Raw genomic sequence first — 20,469 nt, forward strand, 5'->3', positions numbered from 1 at the left:
AATGTGATTGAAGGAAAACAGTTACTGTTCCTTAGACCAACAGAAATCTGCTCACCCTATCTCTAAGTGACCGCAACTCCTTCACTACTCTAATACATTTCCACTGCTAGTATAAAAAACCAGGGTCCAGAGTTCAGAACTGGGTGTTCATAATTTTCACATGTAACAAACAGGACAGCATGCATAATCCTGGGTGGCTGAGTGCACAAGTGGCCAATCAGATGTCTAACTGGCCACTGCAGAGTCAGTCACTGCAACTGTATACGAAACTGTGGTAAATGTGCATGCACAATCCTGAACATCTCCGCCAGAATCTCCAGAGGAAATCTGCACAGAGCATATAGTGGAGCTCAAGGCCTCAGCCATCCCTCTCAGGAGATTAGAAATCGAAAGGAGAAACTACACTGCTCAGCTATCAGCAAATGCAGAGATGCTGACTTCAGTGTTACTACAGAGGGTGGAAGTCTGCACTAGCTAAAAGAAAAAGAAGGGAAATTCATTAAAAAAAGTGTGTTGGGGGGGATAAATCCACAAATATTGCTCGAGATCACTGATAAGTGTTCATGTTGTCCCCAGAATAGGCCACTCAATGGGGGGGTGGGGGTAAAAGTACTACTTTTCACTGTATGGGCAGTAGTCACACCTCCTAATAGTCATCCCACCTTGTGCCTTTCACAATTACACTGCAGTGGCATATTTCTAATGTTGTTAGACTAGAAAGTGTAGTAAATTAAACTGTTCGCTTAAGCCCTCATTCAGCAAAAAGCTTAAATGCATGCTTCACTGAAGTCCTCTACACACTGTGTCTTATTCATGTCTAAGGCACTTTTCGCCATAGTGTGTGGCGATATCAGATTCATGAGTTAAATGAAAGCCAGAAAATACTAATCATCATTACTTTTCCTTTTGGGTTTTTGAAGTCACAATGTTTTAACACATCATTAAGATACCTGCTGAAGGGGGGAGAAAAAAAAAAAAAGACGATCCCATTGTACGTGCACAGCTTCTTCTTAGAACTTACTGCTTTAATAACTACGATACAGGGCTATTTAATCTACCGCAAAAAAATACACAAATATATTTTACTTCAGAACAGAAAGAAAGTAGCTGCTGCATTTAAGCAACAAAACAAACACAAAGAAGCACAAATAGTAAAAAAAAAAAAAAAAGAAAGGTAATAAATCCCTTTGTTTTAGTGGGATAGAAAATTCCCGCACTATTGTTTCAAATGGTTTATTTTATTTCTGAGTATTGATCTTCCATGAAGGATGAAATTAATATTCCTGGATGAGAGAAGAGGAATTACTGACAAGATACTACAGGCCTTCACCTTTCGTTGCCAGGTGTGAGCCATGCTGATTTCTTCAAATATTCCAGAGTGTGTGTGTGTATATATATATATATTTAAAAATGTAATTGCACTAAAACCAAAGGGATTTAAAAGCCTCACAGCACAGTTAGTAGCAAGAAGGGAAGCACTCACAGAAGATGAGCAGGGGGTGGCCACTTTTGGACTGCACGGTGGAGAGTAAGTCATCTTCATGAGAACTGGCATCTCGTCATCTGACACAGAATTGGCAGGCTTGTCTTTGATTGTGGTACTGTTGGTAGCAGACTGCGCACTGGGCTCAGGCGACAGAAGCTTTACAGGGACAGAAACAGGCATGACGATAGGTGCGATGCTATCCACCTCTTTAGGCGGCTGCTGTTGTGGCAGTTTCTCTCCTTCATCCTGTACAGACAATTACAGGCTTTCAGCCTCAGTTAGAGGGTTCCTATTGGATTTACAGACTATAAAAATAGAATGAAAACGTATTCATCGTGGTCTGGAAAGAAACGGCTCTGGTGTGAAACAAACAGTAGCACCCCTTCTCATACCTCAGATTGGGGCCTGAATAAAATTGGCCAGGTAATTATGACTTATACATAGGATTCAGCCTCAGTGTTAAAGAGCCATAAAACATTTCTTTTAAAGATGACCTGCAAAGAGGAAAAATAGGTTTGTGCTCTTTTTATTGCTTCTTTATGCTGAAAGTAGAAGGTAAAAAGATTTCTTTTCAAAAATATCTGTTTTTTGCATTAGAAATTCAGATCTTGTCTAACACAGGAGACAACAGACAACAGAAGAACTAGGATGATTGTGCCATCAGAGATACCAAGGCAGCAAAACCTGACTTGAGAGGATAAGTTATTTTTATTCAGGCCAATTAAACTCATTTTGTGTTTTTTTGTTAACATCTGTTTAACTCAACACTTGAGAGAAAAGCTCTCTGTTAAAGATTCAAGACTTCTGATCCTTCAATTACATCTTGAAAACATTTCTAACATATGTCAGTCACCCAAGGAGTCCAGCTAAAAATAAGGAAGACAAGACTTGTCATTCCTGAAATTTCTAATGTATTAAACAGAAAAATAAGATTTAGTTTTGCAAGGTTTCTTTATTCATTACAAAAAGAGGCACAAAACGTTTTCTCCCCTTTGACGGTCACCTTTAAATAAGGCTCTTGGCCTATGTATAGGCACAACTATACATATTTACGTTAATGTAGGAGGGTAGCATAATTGAAACAAAATTGGAGAAAAAAATGTTGACGGAAAAGCAAAGCAAGCAGCAAACATTAACGTGAAAAGAAGAGAGTCAAATAAAGTAAAATGAACGGCTACCTGTTTAAAATTAGGAGATGCTCTTACTCCTCCATGTGATCTCATGTGACCATTTAGGGCTGGTAAACTCTTAAATTCCTTCAAGCATATTGAACATGTTAGCTTGCTCTTTATATGGGATCTCTCAGGAAATGTTCCTTTGTTTGTGCCACTGTTTTTACAGGAAGATAAAGGAGAAATCAGTTTGCCAGATGTCAGATGTTCCCATTCACTATGAGTCTTATCTGAGAATTTCAAAAGCAATTTGTAATTAAACTGTAATTAAGCCATAAAGCACTTCTTTCAGGTAGATAAGCAAAGAAACCAGGACATATACTTAAGGATATATGTGCTAAAGCCTAGCTCATTGATTTCCAAACTGAAGGGGAAGGGAAGTGGTAAACAGGTCCTCTCTCTCTCAGGTAGGGTTGCCAACTCTCTAATCGCACAAAACTGAACACTTAGCTCCACGCCATCCCTGAGGCCCCATCCCCTTCCCTGAGACCCTGTCCCCCCACTCACTACATTCCCCCTCCCTTGGTGGCTTGCTCTCCCCTACCCTCACTCACTTTCACTGGGCTGCAGGGCGGTGAGGGCTCTAACTGGGGGTGTGGGCTCCGGGGTGGGGCCAAAAATGAGGGGCTCAGGATGTGGGAGGGGGCTCAGGGCTGGGGTGTGGGAGGAGACTCCAGCTGGGGGTGCAGGCTCTAGGGTGGAGCCAGGGATGAGGGGTTTGGGATGTGGGAGAGAGCTCCAGGCTGGGGCAGAGAGGTTCAAGGTGTGGGAGGGGGCTTTGGGCTGGGGCAGGGGGTTGGGGTGCAGGAGTGAGTGAGGGCAGTCTGGGGGATGAGGGCTCTGGGCTGGGTCCGGGAATGAGGGGTTTGGAGTTCAGGAAGGGGGTCTGGGTTGGGGGGTGCTCAGGGCTGGGGCACAGGCTTACCCCCGGCAGCTCCCAGTCAGCGGCGCAGCAGGAGGCTAAGCCAGGCTCCCTGCCTGTCCTGACTCCGCGCTGTGCCCTGGAAGCGACCAGCAGGTCCAGCTCCTAGACAGATGCACGGCAGGTGGCTCTGCACACTGCTCTTGCCTGCAGGAATGCCCCCGCAGCTCCCGTTGGCTGTGGTTCCCGGCCAATAGGAGTGCGGAGCCAGTGCTTGGCCAGCACACAGAGCCCTGTGGCCCCCACACCTAGGAGCCGGACCTGCTGGCTGTTTCCAGGACGCGCAGAGCCAGGACAGGTAGGGACTAGCCTGCCTTAGCTCCGCAATACCATCAACGGGACTTTTAATGGCCCAGTCGGCAGTGCTGACGGGAACGGCCAGGGTCACTTTTCAACCGGGTGTTCCGGTCAAAATCTGGACATCCAGTCACCCTACATCTTAAGAGTCTCAAGATGTGGTCCACAGTATGGACCAATATGGCCTAGAACCAGAACTGTATTTTGGCGACTCATGTTTCTCTACCCATCTAGCAACAACAGAAAAAGAGTGCCAGAACATGAGCGCCACTAACTGTGGCAGGCAACTGTGCTAGCATGTGGTTCTCCTCACAGCATTGATGGACCTTAAGAAAAACTAATGGATTCCTTGCTGACATTTGCTGCCAAAGATGGAAATCTAAACAATACAGCATTGCTCCACTGCGTAAATCAGAGCAGCATTAAAAGCACGCTGTCCCACCGCCTTCACGCATTTTAAAGAAACACTCTGAAGTAATTTAAATGTATTGCTGCAGAGATTGCACAATTTTACATCTAGTGTATAAATCCTTAACCATGGCTTCATGTAACAGTTGCCAAAACCAGCTGAGAACGCCTCTATTCAGTTGCAGAGCTCACTTATATTTAACCATAAAATGTCACCAACGAAGAAATCTATGCCAAACTCATAATACCTTGGCTCAGGGGACAGTGGCTGCAGTCTGCCATCGGACAGCTGAATCTGCTATCGGAGGGAAAGAAAAGTATTTTTCAAGCAATAGCAACATAAGGAGTCTTCAGAGCTTTATTCTTATTTTTACTTTTTTTAGGTCAATGCAGTGATGGTAAAAAGCTCTGAGAACGGACAGCCCTGGAGAATGCCATCCTACATTTAGCCACAAAAATGGGTATACCTCTGAGCAATGTCAGTGCAAGTTGCCTTACACTTACCTGCTAACATGCTCCTCAGCCCTGATTATGTGACAGCACAATGGAGGGTCTGTGGTCCTTGGTATTTCTGGGGAGCTGCTAGGAAGGCAGCAAATTGGTGACAAATGTGGTAGCATTTTTTGAGCTGGTGATATCTGTCCATCAGGAACAGGACTGACGCTGCCAAACTCATTTTACACTGGCCAGTGAATAGCCATCTGCTGGTAATAACTCAGCCGAGAGCAAATCAGTGACCGAGAAGTGGAAGACCCATTTCCAGTCCCAGGGCTATGCCCATGCCCTGACCCACTGAATAAATCCCCTGCAGTTATTTCATTTGGGTGTAGTACAGTCATTGTCCAAAACAGGCCTGTATGAATGGAAATCTAAATCATTACGTACCTGAGGCCAAACAGCACTAGGAGACTCTTGTTGGGACCCTTTGTTATTTAGATGGACACCCGATGGTGCTAAAAGAGTTCGATGAGGGCCAGCGTTACCTACAGAATTAATTTCCTGCCGTGCAGTATCCTCCATTGCCTCTGCCATACTCAGGCCAACATGGGAGTTCATCAGAGCTTGAGACCTGCTGTCGTTCTGGTATTGCTTTTGCTGATCGGTGTCGTCTTGCTGCTGCTGTTGTTGCAATGCACTTTGTGGGTACAAATGCCTATACTGCTGCTGTGTATCCTGATAGAAATACTGAGGCATTGTTCCCAACTGTATAAGCTGTACAGAATGAGCTTGATCCTGGGAGTACTGGTGTGTTTCATGCACCGTTTTGGGGTCGGAATCCCTATGATAGGTAGGAAGATGCAGCTGCATCTGTTGCTGCTGCTGCTGCTGCAACTGTAACTGCTGCATAACTGGTTGTGTTTGATAATACTGAGCTATTTGCATTGGACACTGCCGCTGCTGTTGCTGCCGACTTTGTTGCTGCTGCTGCTGGATCTCTTGGATTGAGAGCCGCTGCTGTCCCTGCTGTGGCTGTTGCGGCATATAATATTGAGTTTGCTGCAACTGTTGTATCTGTTGCGGTAACAGCTGCTGAGACTGCATTTGTTGCACATGTGGTTGTCCTTGTTGCATGGCAGAATGCATCTGCAGCTGAGATAAGTGTTGCTGGTAATCATAATACAACTGTTGTTGGTGCTGCATGACTTGCATTTGCTGCTTTTGTTGAGTGCTTGCAAAATTCTGGTGTACTTGCTGTTGCCCTTGCTGATATCTTTGCACGGTGGAAGTTACAGATTGTTGCTCAACAGCAGGCTTCTGAGACAGCAGCTGTCTAAGTGCACTGTCACTGGCATTATCCATCACTGAAGACGGAGCATGCAAGACCTGAGCCATATTGTTGACTTGAATTCTTAAATTTTGGTTAGCAAATACTTGTGTAAAGGAGTCCAATTTATGTAAAACTCCACTAGTAAGTTTTTGTGACCGAAGTTCATTGCCTTGAGAATAGGAATATTGGTATCCATCAGCAGATTCACTCTGCCCTAACGGGCTCCACATTGCATTCTGATTGTTCCTTACTGGGACGTGGTTTCCTGAGCCAGTATGTGTCCAACTTGTTTGTCTAGAGGAGTCCACTGACCCAATGTTTTTTGAACCTACATTCAAAGCTATACTGTCTCTGGAATCCTGGGGGAATTGGGGAGAGAGGGGAGAAGCCTGAGAAGTGTCCATGCCTGATGTTCCATAGCTGTGATTTATAGGGGGGAGAGAGTTCATTGGGTGTGCTTGGTAATACAAATTCTCATTGCTGTTGGCAGTGTGGTTAGGTTTGTACAACTGCTGATCCCCCATTTTTGGTCACCTTTATCCTGATCTTACAGGCACAAAAACCATAAACTTGTAGACCCTGAGATATTCCAAGTATGAAAAAAAATTGCTAGAATTTATTATTCAGCTTGTCCATTTACATTACAAGAACTAATTCCCTCTGGTCTTCTTGCAATTCCAATTTCAGATTGATGCTGCTTCACATCTTTGAAAAAGACCAAAACACAAATCTTAACCGAAAACAATAGATTCACTATGGCAGGTACCTGGGAAGTGAAAGAGAAATAGTTTAAGAGCATTCTACTCAACTTTTGCAGTTTCCTTTGATGTAACAATAACTTAATGGGGAAAAGTTCTTATGAACAGTTGTAGCAGTTGGGCTGTTCCATAGCACTTGGATTGCTTCATCTCATCCCACTTTTCCTTCTTTTCATCCCATTATAGTGTTTCTACAGTTCTCTAGTAAAAACACTTCACTTCACTAATGAAGGTGTGCTTTCCAAAACCTCTCCTTTACACCCACCCACACACACACACAAACAGAGCTGGCCACACACAGCACTCAGGTATAGTCTTTAACCAGAGATTAAGCTATGAGGAAGAGACTCATTTCTAGTGTTCCCAATGTGCTAGTCAGAGACAACATACACATGTATACTGAACTCTAAGTCACAAACTCCTGCAGATATCACAGATGGCTCTACTATGTCTGATAACACAAGTGAAAGGAAGTGGTGGCTTAGAATCCAAGTGCCAGCACTTAGTTGTAGGGATGTGGGAAGACAGGGTACAGTATGATTTAATTCTGATTCAGAATTAACATAGCAGCTCCAACTCTGCTACACAACATCAGGGCTCGTTTTATTCCATATTACGGAATGAAGAAGAAGTCTACTATTGGATTGAAGATACAGCATTGTGTCTGAGTAGTAATATGCAAGGCTAGTGTGCTTGTTAAAGTGACAAAATCACAAGAGTGGTTACACCAATCACCTCTGTGTACACAGTCATTTACTCATCTTCTATATGGACTTTTAGTAATTGCTAAGACAAAGCAAGCTGTCCAAATCATCAAATGGTAACAGCACATATCTGTCACAAGCAATCCTACTTAGTAGGTATCAAGTTTAACTTTCATTCTGCCCTCTCCCTTTTTTTTTTTTCAGTTGTCCATCAATTCCTTAATATTTTAGCAGACTGGTTTATCCTGAATGCTCTCATTTGTCATCCTCATCTTGTGAGCTTTAATTCAGTGTGAATGAACAGATTTACAAATGTCTGTACTTTTTTGGATACAATTTAAAAAAAAGAAAATACATGTGCGTGTTCTTGGGATGTTTATCGTTTTGTGGATGGGAATGATCACACTCTCCACACTCCAACTTGTTGCAAAGCAGTTAGTGCTACTACTACACACAGGCATCCACACACATCATCATTATACTGCACGCTTAGCTCTGCCCTCTCAACCCATCTTTCTCCCTAACCTAACAGCTCCCCACCAAAGATTGTGTATTAATGTTTTAAGATTTAATGCTTGGGGGGGGGGGGGGGGAAGGAAGGGCTGATTTGAGGGGACAGAAGTGCAGGTGCTGATGAGGAACATTTTAACCATCACCAGTTGCACATAAACAGCACACGTTTATACAATGCTGCACATAAATTTTTATGCCAGGTGCAGCCCAGAGAGCCTTCTCCATGGTAGTAGGATAACATCCGAGGGGAAAGCGCAGTTTCTGTTGGAGAAGACTGCGTGCTCACAACACTACACAGAAGGCTTCGTGAACACAGCCTCTCCTTCTGCCCCTCCACCCCCACGAACATGATACAGTTCTCCAGTGACCTGGAATCCTACTTTTGACGTCTCCGACTCAAGGAATTTTTCCAACGCACCTCTGAACAGCACACTAATCCACAGAAATCTTCCTACCAACACTACAAAAAGAAGGATTCTGCGTGGACGACTCCTGAAGGTCGAAACAACAGACTGGACTTCTACATAGAGTGCTTCCGCCAATGTGCATGGGCTGAAATTGTGGAAAAGCAGCATCACTTGCCCCATAACCTCAGCCGTGCAGAACACAATGCCATCCACAGCCTCAGGAACAACTCTGACATCATAATCAAAAAGGCTGACAAAGGAGGTGCTGTCGTCATCATGAATAGGTCGGAATATGAACAAGAGGCTGCCAGGCAGCTCTCTAACACCACATTCTACAGGCCATTACCCTCTGATCCCACTGAGGGTTATCAAAAGAAACTACAGCATTTGCTCAAGAAACTCCCTGAAAAAGCACAGGAATAAATCTACACAGACTCATGCCTAGAACCCCGACCAGGGGTATTCTATCTGCTACCCAAGATCCATAAACCTGGAAATCCTGGACGCCCCTTCATCTCAGGCATTGGCACCCTGACAGCAGAATTGTCTGGCTATGTCGACTCCCTACTCAGGCCCTACGCTACCAGCACTCTTAGCTATCTTCGAGACACCACTGACTTCCTGAGGAAACTACAATCCACTGGTGATCTTCCTGATAACACCATCCTGGCCACTATGGATGTAGAAACCCTCTACACCAACATTCCACACAAAGATGGACTACAAGCCGGCAGGAACAGTATCCCCGATAATGTCACGGCAAATGTGGTACCTGAACTTTGTGACTTTGTCCCCTCACACAACTATTTCACATTTGGGGACAATGCATACCTTCAAGTCAGTGGCACTGCTACGGGTATCTGCCCGGCCCCACAGTATGCCAACATTTTTATGGCTGACTTAGAACAACGTTTCCTTAGCTCTCGTCCCCTAACGCCTTTACTCTACTTATGCTACATTGATGACATCATCATCATCTGGACCTATGGAAAAGAAGCCCTTGAGGAATTCCACCATGATTTCAACAATTTCCATCCCACCATCAACCTCAGCCTGGACCAGTCCACACAAGAGATCCACTTCCTGGACACTATGGTGCTAATAAGCGATGATCACATAACCACCACCCTATACCGGAAACCTACTGACTGCTATTCCTACCTACATGCCTCCAGCTTTCACCCAGACCACATCACACGATCCATTGTCTACAGCCAAGCTCTAAGATACAACCACATTTGCCCCAATCCCTCAGACAGAGACAAACACCGAAAAGATCTCTATCAAGCGTTCTTACAACTACAATACCCACCTGCTGAAGTGAAGAAACAGATTGACAGAGCCAGAAGAATACCCAGAAGTCACCTACTACAGGACAGGCTCAACAAAGAAAATAACAGAACGCCACTAGCCATCACCTTCAGCCCACAACTAAAACCTCTCCAGCACATCATCAAGGATCTACAACCTATCCTGAAGGATGATCCCTCACTCTCACAGATCTTGGGAAACAGGCCAGTCCTCGCTTATAGACAGCCCCCCAACCTGAAGCAAATACTCACCAGCAGCCACACACGAAAAACACTAACCCAGGAACCTATCCTTGCAACAAAGCCCATTGCCAACTCTGTCCACATATCTTTTCAAGGGACACCACCATAGGACCTAATCACATCAGCCACACCATCAGAGGCTTGTTCACCTGCACATCCATCAATGTGATATATGCCATCATGTGCCAGCAATGCCCCTCTGCCATGTACACTGACCAAACCGGACAATCTCTAAGCAAAATAATAAATGGACACAAATCAGACATCAAGAATTATAACATTCAAAAACCAGTCGGAGAACACTAACCTCCCCAGTCACTCAATTTCAGACCTGAAAGTCGCAATTCTCCCCCCCCAAAAAAAAACAGACTCCAACGAGAAACTGCAGAACTGGAATTAATTTGCAAACTGGACACTATTAAATTAGGCTTGAATAAAGACTGGGAGTGGATGGGTCATTACACAAAGTAAAAACTATTTCCCCATGCTAATTTTTCCCCTACTGCTACTCACACCTTCTTGTCAACTGTTTGAAATGGGCCACCCTGATTATCACTACAAAAGTTTTTTTCTCTCCTGCTGATAAGAGCCCACCTTAATTGATTAGTCTTGTTACAGTTGGTATGGCAACACCCATTTTTTCCCAGAGTGTGTGTGTGTGTGTATGTGTGTGTGTTTCCTACTGTATTTTCCACTGCATGTATCCGATGAAGTGGGTTTTAGCCGACAAAAGCTTATTCCCAAATAAACTTGTCAGTCTCTAAGGTGCCACAAGTACTTCTCTTCTTTTGTTGTGGGGTGTTTTTTTGTTTGTTTTTACAGTGCATAAACTTTCTCCATCCGTAACCAGCAGCACACAAATTTTCAAGTTAGGACAAATAATGGTTAAGAACAATCCCAAATTCAGTATTGCCTCCAAAATACCTGATCCGTTGGACCAGAAAGTCTCAGAATACACCTCCCTACCAAATTTTTGCAGATGAACTTTTTTTTTTTTGGATTCCAGTCAACCACAAAAGATCAGCCTGCCAAGGAGAGATTTCAGCCATAGCAAAGTTTCAAAAAGACTTCATAATTTTTAATAGGAAGAGAAACTAAACAAAACCTACATAGAATATTCCAAGGGCATAAATATGGTGTATTCTTCACACTGATAAGCCATCTACTTTTAGATAAAAACAGGAATGTATATCTCACTAACACTTAACTATGGAACAGTGAGCAGGTGCTTCTATAACACATACAGAGAGAAGAGAATGCATGATATTTTTGCTGTATGTATAGTATAAAACTGGGTTAGGCAGCTCTCTGTTTATGAATAGCGCTGGTTTGTGTTGCATACTGTAAGAATTCTCATGCCTTTCTCTTAATTTTTTTGAGGTGACAAATATTCTTTTTTAGTCATTACTTATGAGTCATATTACTGACAACTAAGGAGTGTAGCCCAAGTGTCCTCAACAGATAATTAAGTACTAACAGACTATTACAATTTCAAGAATATGAGAGAGTATTACAACATGTATAAATCTTCTCAAGGCAGCAGAGAATATCAACATTAATTTACAAAAATGAATTTACTGGCCAAAACCCACATCTGAGAGGGGACTGAATGCCAGGGCAGCAGACATCACTGTCTATTGCAGCATCTCGGCAACTAGCTGTATGGTCAAGAGAGGGAATTCCATCTCCCTGGAACATCCATCACACCCCATTTATTGCGGCTGTAAGCAGGAAGTGAGGAGTCAACCCATAACGTGCAGGGGTATCAAAAAACATTGTCAAAAACATAAAAAGGTTTGTATTTAAGAAGTAAGCCTGAATGTCTCATTATATATGTTTGCAGACTCACTCTCTCTCTCTCCGCAGCAGACCATACAACTTACCTCCAGCTTGGGAGGTGGGGCATGTAGTCCTCTTGTGGATAGTCTACAATGTCGCCATCACTGTCACACAGACACTCATTACTTGTGTACCAACCTGAAAAAGTTATTATGAAATATTATGCCAATTACTATGTCATAGAGTGACTAGAGAATACAGTATCTATAGAAATCAGTTGCAAAATGAGCTCTCATTTACTTAAGAAGCTAAACCATTCCTTCACATCTATATTAATATCAACACACGCCCCTGCAAGAGTAGCATTTCTGAAAATATCTTGAGGCTTCTAGAACTAATGACTTAAGGACTTGATCCTGCATGGTGTTGAGCACCCTCACCTCACGCTGGCTTCAACAGGAGAGGAAGGTATGCAGCACCTCACAGGACTGAGCACTAAATAGAAAGCAGCATTTTTCTACTATTACAAGCCATTAATTAGACTCTAGAAGCACCGAGGAACCTGATCTTTGATAATTAACTGAGAAACCTTTGAAAGAAATAAAAATAATATAACTACTTTTTATTTAAGAGCTCATGCCTAAAAGCCCTGGCGTGTCTTAACAATAGAACAGACAATAGCTACCAAATGGCAAAACATGGGCCAATGCTCAAAGAAATCCTAGAATCACTGTATGCTACAACTTCAGCTTCTACATTCGGCAAAATACATTTCTACAGTCACTTATCAGACGTTTTGGTGCTACAGAGATAACCTAATGATGAGAGCATTAAATATATAGAGATACATAATTAAAGAGGAACACCGCTACCACCACTATTTCTGCAAGTTACTTGGCAAGAGAAATATCCTCTTAAAGACTGTGGGTGAAATCTTGGCCCCTCTGAATGGGAGTACAATAGATTTAAAAGGGGATAGGTTTCACCTCAACTCTCTTCCCAACCTAACAGTCCCTGTACTGCTTGATTTTATAAATATTCCATTCTGAAGACCACCAGGAAAAGTTCCATGTAACACTGGTAGTCCACAGACCATAGTTTGAGAACCACTGTTATAAACACAAACAGTTCTATCCCAAGCACACCAAAATAACCATCACATATTCCAACTCCCTTCCCCCATTCACACAGATGGGAAAGAAAATAAATCCTCAGTCTTCCCGGGAAGGATGCCACAAATTAATTCGGTCGTACATTAAATAGGAGAATATTCCAAAACTGTGGGCTCTCAAAAAAGGAGACCTTGTTTTTCTATGCTCTAAATTATACTATCAGACAATCATTGGAACCAAATGTTTTAACCTCAATGTGGGAAGCAGGGCAGTTGGCAGTTCTGTAGGGAGATGGTCCTGTACCCTTTACAGCTTTCGATACAAAAAGCAGGCCCTTAAAAACACACTTGCTGAATTTTTCTAGATGTATAAATAATAGATGGGTCACATTTAGACACCTATACAGCGGCCTGTTTGGTTCCCATTTAAATTCCAAAGCAAAATATTAATTCAAAAATAATTCAGTGTTAAAAAGTGAGTGGGGAGGCTGGGGAACAGTACAGTATGCCAGTCAGGTTTTGATTTCTACGAAGTTAGTGGAGAATTAACAAAAGATTGCAGGACAGAGGAAGCTGAAGCAAGCAGACCCATTAAGCTATATAGTTAATAAAAGTAAAGTAAGGACCTAAGTTGCCCCCAATGCTCTGCATGACTATGAATCAAAATGTAATCAGATCATACGTATTATCCATTGTATTTCAGGTATTTCAACAGTCATATTAATCAAATGTCTACACACTTTTAAAGGTATGATTTCTGATAATTAAGAGTTAGCATGAAAGAGAAGACTGGAACACAATATATAATTTCATGTTTTGGAAGACAGGTGCACAAAGGCCTCCATGCTGGACAGGATCAGTAGGATTAATGGGACATTTTTAATTAATTTCACTGACAAGCAATAGAGTTTTGAAATTGTAAATTCCTTGGCATCGGAACCTTCTGTATTTTGCCTCGTACTGCAACAAACACACTGTCATAATTTAACAAAGAATAAATAAATAATTTAAGACTTCTCTCAGCAATCCAAACAATATTTTTATAAAACTTAAATCAAGAACTTGTCGTGGTATAGGTGCTTCCTTGCTATATATTTCCCCTAAACTGGAAATAGCTCATTAATGTGTCTTGATCATGCTTCACTATCCTTCAGTCTGACAGAAGGGAACATAGCATACTTGTTTCCGGTATTAGAATATGAAGTTTCGTATCTATATAAGAAGATTCCAGAATTGTCACTCTGTGTGTCACTCTGAAGCCTAGAATGCCTGGAATCAATGCGAGGTGATGGAAACAGCTACAAGCTAGGTTGAAAGCTTTTTGTTAAAATATCACCAGGCTGAAATATTATGGGGTTTCATAGTCTTACTATCCAGTTTGTTCACAGTCATTTTGACTTTACAAATTACACCCGTACAGAGTACAGCTGTAGTATAGCATATATTTATTCCACGCCCAAGAGTCCTAAACCATTGTGATAGCAGAGGTAACTCAACCAATCACCACCTTTATTCTACAAGTAATTTGCATGCAACAATTTCATTGGTTGTTTGAGAGAGACTACACAGATGGTGGATTACTTGGCCCAACTGCCACATCTGTGCAACAGCATGGGCTTTCAGCTACTAGTACTCAATAATGGTTAAGTTGAAACTCATGGGATACTGATCTTCTGATGCTCTCTCGCTCTCATTCTTTTCCATATACTAAAGGCATTTTAAATTTGCTTCATACTTTGCATCAGTGGAAGAGTAAGAGGATTTCCTTATTCAAGGCTATATTACATTTCTCTATGCTACTCTGAAACTGGGTCTACTCCCCCAATGCTTCTTATAGCTAGTTCCCCACTCCCAGCTTTTTTTGTATATAATAAACATATCAGAAGTAAATGTAGTGCAGAAGCAAAATGGAGATCATGTAACACCATGAAAAGATGCTGTCTGGGTCAGCCGTGAGACAGGGAGCGAACAGGACACAGGAGTGGGAAGGGAGCCAAAGACTTTCTATTTTTCCTAAACTCAAATTCATTTGTCAACCTTGACGACATGTAGGAACACTGTTATGCAACTGGAAGATTTGCTGTCAGGAACAGGTAGTGTAAATTTGGTCCGAGGTCTGGGAGTTGCTCTTTTAAGTCTTGGAAGTGCCAAAATACCTCTATTGGTCCAGGGGAACAGTGACCATTTCAATATTGTATATCTCATGACCATTAAGATTGGAAACATATTTTTTTCTGTCCTTGATAGTTCAGGATTGCTGTTAGAACTAGGCCCAGTGCTGCACACCATCTCAACGGTTTGTAACTCAACCTAAAAAGATATAGAGCATTAAACCCTAATTCTGGAGGATCACAGGACCATTGGCAGCTATAATAATTCCAGAGCTGAAGAGAGGCTGGAGGGGAAGCAAAATGCTAAGTGGGATAATCCGATTTTAAAGTGTGGGTATCATGAAATCTACTCCTTTTTTAAAATATACATTTTTAAAAATTAATGATGTATGTGTTCAGTAGTTTCATAAACCCCCCTGAAAAAATATTGTGTGTTCCTTTACAGCAGAGCTCCTTGTTCCAGTGAAGTATGAAAGGCTGTTGTAGGCTCATGTGGCTGCTGACATCATAAGCAGTTCCTGTTTTCACTCTTTAAGAGGAACTAGAACATCCTAACTAAGTTTAGAAATTATTGGATTGGGTGGGGGAACAGAATTTAACATTTTCTCCATTTAAATCTTTTTTTGAAAAATAACTGATCACCATCATCTCTGGAAAGCTGCTAAAAAAAAGAAAAAAATATGGGGAGAATTTCTTCTTCTTTTGATGGATAATGAACAAAATGTTCTCAAACTGGCCAGTTAATTTAAGATTTTCATAGAATTACCAATGTTCTTGTAATCCAAGCGGAAGAGGTAATTTTCTAACCAAGATTATTAACTCAATTTAGTGAAAATAAAAAGAGACAGTTGCTTCATTCCAAAAGAAATTGGGGTCATTTCTGTGACTCTCTCATTTGTCATCTTTGTTGTTAAATTGCTTCATTACTTTCAGATACATCAACTAATTCTAAGCACTGCAAGTGAAATCTTTACTGTATCACTCATATACAAGGTGAAGATAAAACTACAGGATTGTTCCAAAATGTGGATGCAAAATATCGTTACTACAGCCTTAGAGAAGGGGCTTGAGTGGCACGTCTCCCAACTGTTGAAGAACCAGACAGGATTTAATAAAAGATTGGTTCACCGTTGATAAAAATAAGATGCTTTTTAATATTCTCCGTTATGCTGCTGCCCATCTGATCAATGGAAGAAGTGGTATTTGAACTCTTTTTTGGGGGTGGGGGAGATGGGGAGAGAGAGTGAGGAATGACATCTGGTGATCAGGGTGCGGAGAACGTTTATGTCAACAGTTTTGTAGCCCTCTCTATTGAGAGTTATGCCAGGGATTGGGCCATAAATCTGCCTCCTGTAAGATATGTACATTGTAGGGGAATTCATCAGGTTTGCTCTAAGACTTATCTTTTATTTACTTCTATTACTGAAATTTTTAAAAGAGACCATTTGCCAAACTAGATCAAGCCACTGCAGTGGAGGCTTCTCTGGGAAGGCAGGCTAGACTTTGCCTACCCTTTTGGTCAGTATGAACTCTATTCACTGCTGCTAACTGAGGCCAGGCAGTTGTGTGGGTCTTCTCACTTTCAGACGCCACCAGTTAGTATCCTGCCTCTAGCAGTGACCAACACTTGTTTTAGTGCCAGGCAAATATCCTGAACACACTTAGCCAACTGGGCAATGCTCACGTTCCTTCTTGATGCCTGCAGGTGACCTGATTATGCCTGAAGCTTGAGTATTGATGGTCTTTTTCTTAGCTTCTACAAATACATATGCTGTTCAAGAGTCACATTACATTATAATTTTAATATTAATCATTTTCTATGCGTATTATGTATTGCTTATGATTGTACTTGCAGTATGCTAGGATCTTTCAAGACAAACAAGAAAGGTAGGTCCCTAACCTGAAGAACTCATATTATAGGGATAGACAGGTGAAATACACAAGAGGTTAGTAGGAAACGGGAAACCGCATATACGATTATGTTTTCAAAAGTGACTAGTAATTCTGGATGATTCACCTGAAGCCTCTTAAAAGTGACTGATTTTCAGAGGACGCTTATTCAGAACTTTGTGAAAACTGGGTACCCAAAAATTGAGGTACACAAAGATCACCAACACTTTTGAAGATTTGGACCATAACTCCCGCCCCGCCCCCCCTTTTCTATTTTTAGAGAGTGTATATGTCATCTTGGTTTGCAGTGGGCAGTGCAACAGATGTTGGTCTGTCCCCACTCTCCTGCAACTTCAGCACGCTGCCAGCATTCTGGTCTGCTGCTCCTACCGGGCAGCGCGGCGTTGTCGTGGCTGGCTCTGGCCGGGGAGCAGGGCTTTGCTGCTCTGAGCAGCATGGTAAAGGGGGGGCTGGATAAGGGGCAAAGGATCCTGGGGGGCAGGGAGCGGTTGGATGGGGCGGAGGTTCTGGGGGCGGAGGCCAGTCAGGGGACAGGGGAGTTTGGATAAGCGTGGGAGTCTCGGGGGAGCCTCTCTGGGGGTGGGGGTGGGGTTGGATAGGGGTCAGGGCAGTCAGGCGACAGGAAGCAGGGGGGGTTGGATAGGGAGTGGGGTCCTGGGGGGTGGTTAGGGGATAAGGAGCCTTGGATGGGTTGGGGATTCTGAAGGGGGCGGGGGCCAGGCTCTTTGGGGAGGCACAGCCTTTCCTACCCGGCCCTCCACACAGTTTTGCAATGCCGAAGTTTGCCCACCCCTGGGCTAGATACTGCAGGGAGTTGCTCGAAGGACTTGGGGGTTGGAATTTGCCGATCACTAACCTGCAAAAATAGGACAGAGGAGCTCGTGTAGGTGGAGAGGGATGTGCCTATGTTGTTTGTGGCCAGTAGCGTCAGGGAACTGACCCCTGGTAGCTGCAAATTTCCCTCACACTATGGGCAGGTGACAGAGAGGTGTCTCATAACTCTGGGTACTCCCAGGGAGTATCACATCCACACAGTAGAAGTAGGACATACGAAACTACAACATTATTGGCTTCTGAGTAATCACGAGATTAGCAGCCCTGTTTTGCTCACTTTTGCGTAACATTTCATGCTGCCTTCACTCTGTAATCTCAAAATGATACTTCTACAGACAAAAGAAAAGAACGGAACCTTGTTTTTCCAACGATGACCGTGATAAAATACCAAAGATGTTCTCCTTACCACGAGTACAAAACACTCTTGGCAAGGACTCGATTTCTACTGTAATGCAACCAAATACTAATTTTGGAAAATATGGTATCCTCATGCTATCACATTCATCAGTCCAGATTAGTGGATGCAAGAGGCTTGAGAAATTTTTGGGGTGTTGAGAAAACAGATTTACAAAGGAATAATAAAGTTTTGTAAGGCTTCTGATAATCCAGTCAGTCAGTCAGTCTCTCTCACACACACACACAAAATACAGTAATAAAGAAAGGAAAAAACAATTATGCAGCAGCCGCTCCAGCTCAAAGTTTCTAGTGTGGCACTTTCACCCAGTTCAGTTGCACATTAATTAAAGACAGTTTTGAAAGTGACAATGGTTGCCAGATTGTTTATTGAAATTCAGGTGCCCTCCTAAATTCCTGCTGCTGCTTTGGAGCTGGTAATATAATGTACACTGTGAAGTCCTATCTGTAAGATGAAATCAGTGCTATTTAACACCCATGAAAGACTCACGACTTTGGGAAGAAACTTAATTTTTCATTTCATTTTTCTGAGTATGACAGTGCTCCAGCTTCCGCAATCATAAATCCACTTCTGCAGTTATGTAACATACAGTTTTATGCCAAAGCAACAGTAGTCTGCAGAACTCTAAGGATCTGCAAAGAAGAAGAAAATGTTGGTACAAATTTTCTCTGCTCATGTAGAATAAATGTACACAAGCTTCCATTAAAAACTGGACATCTACCATCTGCACGCAGCAGCTACATTTACTACAGTATTTCCAATTCTATGTATATAGAGAATATCACAAATACCAATGACAAAGATAAAAGGTAAATACTGAATGCAATGTCCTTTTTTAAAATGGCATCCAACGACCATGAATGCATACAAATACATTTGGCTGTCTTCCCACAATTATGATCAACTTCACTGATGGCTGGTTTGACTTATTGAGATTTGGAGGGTTTTTTGTGTTATTTTTGCCATTATTTCTATTACAATAAAAGGCTAGATAGAGCACCTGATTATCTAAATTGCTGGGTCACGATTAAAGAACATTTGATTGAAACAGTAGAACTGAACATCCTTATAAATCAGAGGAAAAAGAAGAGAGCAATATATATATTTTAAACACAAACAGTAATAAAAGATTAAGGTTTCAAAGTCAAGTACTCAAAAGTCAGAAAATGCCAGAATTAAGGTTGCCATTGAGATTATGTGACAAGATATAGGTGATGCAGTCTGTAGAAGGGTAACAAGTCCCCGCCTGTCACATGACTGCTGAGGGTGGAGTATAAAAGGAAGAAAAGCTGGATCAAAGGGTGTCGTCTCTTCTTCTAGACCCTTCATGCTGGTATAGCTTAGAGAAATTTTTGCAGTATTTTTAAGTTGCCTCTTTCCCTGCACCTCTTGGAGCAACTGATTTGCGGACAATAAAACAAGCCATCAAGCAAGAGCCTTGAAAAGACTCATTGCTTGGAACTTTACTCCCTTTCCCCAACTGTAAATGGATGGGAAGTTTCATCTGATATCCTGGGAGGATTTAGCGAATGGCAGGATGGAAAAACAGGGAGATAGAGACAAGCAGTCCAACACAGGATGAAATTTTTTGGTAATTAAATTAATTCAAAAATAAGGTCCTGTGCATACATTCACAAGAGAAATAGGGGGGGTATTGATCGAATATCTAAAACATTCTCTCAGCATTTTCACATTGCTGGCTTTATCGCCTGGTTCTTCTGCCACAAAACTTTGCATAAAAGTAAGAAACTGGTTCATCTAAAATGCAGAATGTAAATATATTCTCTGTAATTTTGAGTGTCCACTTGTCTGAGGACATGGCAACCCTGTTCTAAAATAAATGATGTATAATCTTCCTACAATCAAATGGATCTGAGCCAACTGGACCTCAAAGTTTTGGTTGCCGAGCTGTGGCAATAGACATTCTAAAGTCTGGTTTGCCTGAGCTGTTTGGCTGGTCTTTGGAATACCTTCTATATTCCACTTCATCACGAAAGCTTATGTTCAAATAAACTTGTTAGTCTCTAAGGTGCCACAAGTACTCCTTTTCTTTTTGCGAATACAGACTAACACGACTGCTACTCTGAAACCTTCTATATTCCATTCATCTTTTTCTCTCTCCTCTTGAGGCATTAAAATTTTGTTAAAATCTGCCAACTCCCATGTCTTCATCTAAACAGGCCTCTAAAAATTGTTGCTTTAAACAGTTCCTGTGGTCTTTTGTAAACATTAAAAGAGAAGCTCTCAGATCTTCCACAAAAACCAGATAATATACTTCATTTAAGCAGTCTTAGTTGAGAGGGTCCCCAGTCAAAGTGTT

General features: G+C 42.1%; 1 protein-coding gene across 7 annotated transcripts in view; it reads right to left on the reverse strand.

Annotated features, from left to right (window-relative positions):
* The window catches only part of TRERF1 (transcriptional regulating factor 1), a 141,523-nt gene that overhangs the window by 33,358 nt on the left and 87,696 nt on the right, over nt 1-20,469 (reverse strand). For 4 of the 7 annotated variants that reach the window (XM_073339029.2, XM_073339031.2, XM_073339030.2 and 1 more), the window contains 4 exons: nt 5,171-6,819; nt 4,534-4,583; nt 2,665-2,815; nt 1,484-1,732 (listed from right to left, as the gene is read on the reverse strand). In XM_073339029.2, the coding sequence (XP_073195130.1) occupies nt 1,484-1,732; nt 2,665-2,815; nt 4,534-4,583; nt 5,171-6,577 (1,857 nt within the window). In that variant the 5' untranslated portion in view covers nt 6,578-6,819. The remainder of the gene's footprint in view (nt 1-1,483; nt 1,733-2,664; nt 2,816-4,533; nt 4,584-5,170; nt 6,820-20,469) is intronic. The other 3 variants (XM_073339034.2, XM_073339036.2, XM_073339035.2) reach the window with 3 other exon arrangements.

This window comes from Lepidochelys kempii, chromosome 3, assembly GCF_965140285.1.
Source record: "Lepidochelys kempii isolate rLepKem1 chromosome 3, rLepKem1.hap1, whole genome shotgun sequence".
Lineage (NCBI taxonomy): Eukaryota > Metazoa > Chordata > Testudines > Cheloniidae > Lepidochelys > Lepidochelys kempii.